The sequence below is a fragment of the Suncus etruscus genome, chromosome 1 (genome assembly GCF_024139225.1).
Source record: "Suncus etruscus isolate mSunEtr1 chromosome 1, mSunEtr1.pri.cur, whole genome shotgun sequence".
Lineage (NCBI taxonomy): Eukaryota > Metazoa > Chordata > Mammalia > Eulipotyphla > Soricidae > Suncus > Suncus etruscus.
Window position 1 is genome coordinate 175,463,111 of NC_064848.1, and position 4,402 is coordinate 175,467,512.

Sequence of the window (4,402 nt, forward strand, 5' to 3'; positions counted from 1 at the left end):
GCGTCCCATATGGTCCCCCAAGCCAGGAGCGACTTCTGAGCGCATAGCCAAGGAGTAACCCCTGAGCGTCACCGGGTGTGGCCCAAAAAACAAAAAAAAAAAAAAAAAAAAAAAAAAAAAAAGAAGACTTTCTTCCTACTAGGAATATTTAAAAATCACTAGTTTTGAAATCCACTTGCTTCCACAAAGAGAATCACAGCAGAATCACATCAGAAGGAGACTAGTACAAGGCTTTCTCTCCATCCTCCAAATAGAAAAGAAAAGAAGAAAAAGAAAAAGCCAAGGAGAAGTGACCATACTTGTCACTCCCTTGTAGAAACCAGGCAGTGCCTCCCTAACCTCTTCACTGCTGCTGCATCTCCTGGTTCCAGGGTGTAGATCATAGGATTGAGCATGGGGGTCATGAGTGTTTGACTGATTGACACAGCCTTATCAATTGAGAAGTAGGTAAAGCGCTGAGCATAGAGGTAAATACTCAGAATAAAGACCATTGACACCACGATGATATGGGAAGTACAGGTGGATGCTGCCTTCTTCCTTGTCTGCTCTGAGTGGGACCTTAGCACCACCAGGATAACTGAGTAGGAGATCAAAAAAAGAATGAACCAGCTGAAGACCAGCATTCCACTGTTGGAAATTATGAGGAACTCAATGACAGTTGTGTCTGTGCAGGCAAGCCTCAGCACTTGAGGCACATCACAGTAGAAGTTATCCAGGATGTTGGGGCCACAGAAAGGCAACAGGAGCATCAGAGCTAATTGGGCAATAGAATGAACAAAACCTCCCACCCACCCAGCAAGCACCAGCCTCACACAGAGCTGCGTGTTCATGATGGTGACATAGTGCAGAGGTCGAGAAATGGCCACCAGCCGGTCATAGGCCATCATTGAAAGGAAGAAGACCATGGCACCCCCAAGAAAGTGGAAGAAAAAGATCCTGGTCATGCAGCCCTGGTAGGAGATGGTCTTCCTCTCAGAGAGGAAGTCTACCAGCATCTTTGGTGCAGTGACAGAGGAGAAACAGAGGTCTATGACAGCCAGATTTCAAAGCAGGAAGTACATGGGTGTGTGGAGTCGGGAGTCTGAGGACACTGTGATCATAATAAGGAAGTTCCCCACCACAGTGGTAGTGTAGACAAACAGGAACACCAGAAACAGAAAAAGCTGCAGTTCTGGAGTCTGTGAGAGTCCCAAGAAAATGAATTCTGAAATCCATGTGAAGTTCCCTTGGTCCATGGTGTCTTCTCCATACACCTATAGAAAATTATCCATAGACACAGATTCAGGAAGTCATCAAAGTGTCCTATTAGTGCTTTGGACCTCAGAACCATAAGGTATAAGACTATCTGAATCTGATGATATTCCTCATATTACCAGCTACTGATTAAATCTCCTCTCTGGACATTTTCCCCACTGGAGTCAAAACGAATGCTTAAGGGAAACTGAAAAGTTATCCAGTGTTATGTACAAGCAGCTTTGCAATGTGCAATGTGCTAATGGGGAGATCCCTGGGATGTCCCCATAAGCTTATCACATTACTTGATGGCATAAATAGTTCCTACAACAGTGCCTGGAATCACTTTCCATGTTGTCTCCTCATTGAAAGATACTCTCTTCCTGTCTAATACATTTCCCTTTCACTTTTCATTAAAAGCAAATGCATCATAATATTAATGTACTTATGTTTTTTCATTAATGTGCCTATGTTTTTTCAATCAAGTGTGTATTTCTAGAGGCACACATCTGGATCTGATCATTTGTACTTGGCAGTGCCCATCAATGCACATAGTCAATGCTAAATGCTATTATTTGCTGGGCAGATGAATAGGGTGTGTGGGTCTACGCTGAGGAGCCTCTGGACCCAGCTTGATTCCTAGAACATTGAGTATCTCCTCCCTCCCCCACTGAAGTTGGTGACTTATAGGTGAGGCTCACATGTGGAGACTAAAGAGAGTGGAGTAAGGGAATTTCATTAGATAAGGAAATGGAGGCCTGAACGAGAGCACAGTTGTAGGGCATTTGCTTTGCACACGGCCTGTTGTGTATGTAAAGATTTTAGGGGATTATTATGTTACTGACCCTAACCTGATCGGTGATTATGCCCTACCCTAGGGTGTGACCTGGCATTCTGCCCCCACCCTAGGGTGGTACCTGATTCTGCTTCCACCATTGGGTGGTATCTGATCCCACCATTGGGTGGTACCTGATTCTGGGGGATAAAAACAAGGGTCTGTGGAAGGCGAGAGGCTTTTGGCAGGAACTGATGCTGAGGCTTTGGACTTCAGTCTTGTCCACCGAATAAAGCTAATAGTTCCACAAGCCTGACTGTCTGCGAGCTGTTTACCCACCGTTTCACCTCAGAACCGTCGGCTAGACAGGGTGGCAGACGCGTGCTCCGAGCTGAAGGGGAAAGACCTCATCCTCCATCCTTCCATCAGTCAACCTCTTCAGGGGCTGACTTGCAACAACGGCCAACACCTAACAGACCCCTGTTCGATTCCCAGCATCCCATATGGTCCCCTGAGCCTTCCAGGAGCATTTTCTGAGTGCAGAGTCAGGAGTAACCCTGAGCTCTGCCAGGTGTGACCCAAAACAAAACAAAAAGAATGAGAAATGTATTGTTTAAGCTGACTTGGAGTCCTTCTAAAGGACAACAGTTTTAGAAAATTACTTTAAATCATTGAGTAGAAAAGAAAATGTTGAAGGAAAGGAAATTAAATAAAAGAAGAATTTTATAGATTGCAAAGGTAGAATATAGAGCAAATGAAGAAAGAAGAAATGGAAACACAGGGGAGGTAGGAAGTGAATAGAGATGTTTCCATTCATAGGTGAGGAGATAGAGGGCCACAGGAAGTGGAGGCAAGTGGTCTCCCCTTCCCCTGCCCAGTTTCAGTCTCCCATCCCCTCTCTCCTACCTATTAAAACCCATGATCTGTGAGACACATTTCTCTTTTTGTCTTTCATTTCTATTGACTACCACTGCAGTCCACCTGTGACAAAACTGACCATGAGATCTTCTGCAAATCTCATATGATCCACATCTCTCTTTGTTTTTAGTAATGTTCACTACTCTACTGAAGTCACTTCTGACTTTGTGGAACAGATCTAAGTTTAAAACAAAATCTACATATGAGCCTACACCACACTATGAAATATCTCAAGAGGCTGTAAAACAGTCTCCCTTTGATTTTCCAAACTATAAATTTGGAAATCATTAATTCCTCCCAAATGATTATAGTTTCTAAAACATGCTACCAGTTTTCTTATTTTTCTGGGATTCTGTTTTCTATCTTAGAAAGGACCATTCCTGTGTTCCTAGTATATAGTGGTAATTTGAAGGAGGGAAGTTGGGCCATACCTGGCAGTGCTCAGGGCTTACTCTTGCCTCTGTGCTCAGGATTCACTCCTGGCCAGGTTTGGGGGTCCATATGTAGTTCAGGGATCAAAAACAGGTTGCATGTGTGCAAGGCAAATGCCCTACCTGGTGTACTTTCTCTCTGGTCCTGATATTGTGATTTATAATAAGAAATATATATTTGATATTTCTGTCACTGAACTCCTAAAACCCTTGCAGTTTTCTAATAAGAACACTTGAAAGTTCTTTCATGCTAATGTTTGGTCATTGAATCAGTCCTTGACTCAGATCCCTAATCTCCTTATCTTTTTTTGGGTAACAAGATTGTTTAAGTTCTAATGAGGTATCTCTAGGTTACTTCTTCCATGGCTCAAGGATGAGGCTGTTACCCAATAGTAGAAGAATTTTAAGCCAGTCCTCTCATTGTCTTGAGAAAGAAGAAGTGCTGGAAATTAAGTTAATAATAGATCATGTATACGTGTTAAAGCCTCCAGAAAATGCCAAAGATATGTGTTTGGGGAGCTTCTGGTTGAAGAACATGGTGAGAGTGTTGGAAGGGTGATAGGGTGACTCCATTCTCACTTCCCACAACTTGTTTCTTCCATTTGGCTATTGGAAATTATATCATTTTTAGTAAATGAAGAATAAACTCTTCTCTGAGTTCTGTGAGCCATGCTGGCAAATTGAATTATCTTAAGAAACAAGCCATTGGGACACTAGTCTGTCTTGCGGATGTGTCAATGGAATCTGAAGTGAAGGAGAGAGGCAGTCTTAGAGAAATTAGTTTTTTGGGTTTTTTTTTTGAGAAATTAGTTTTTAATTTCTAGTATCTGATGCTGACTCTTGGATGTGGTGTCAAAATGGACTTGAATTGTTCAGTTGCATGACACTCAGCTGGGGTTCCAGAGTTTTGGAATTATGGAATCCTTGCCACATGCACTTTGCAATTACTGACCAGAATCTTCTTAATAACATCACTGACACTCGTTTTCCCACCATCTTCCAAGCAGAACAAATTCCCTCATTTTTCTATACCATTTTTTAAACA

General features: G+C 42.6%; 1 protein-coding gene across 1 annotated transcript; it reads right to left on the minus strand.

Moving 5' to 3' along the window:
• Positions 1-302: 302 nt before the first annotated feature.
• LOC126006986 (olfactory receptor 4D2-like) lies at positions 303-1,235 on the minus strand. The gene is given in 1 exon segment (XM_049772522.1): positions 303-1,235. A coding segment is annotated over 1 exon segment (933 nt).
• Positions 1,236-4,402: the final 3,167 nt, after the last annotated feature.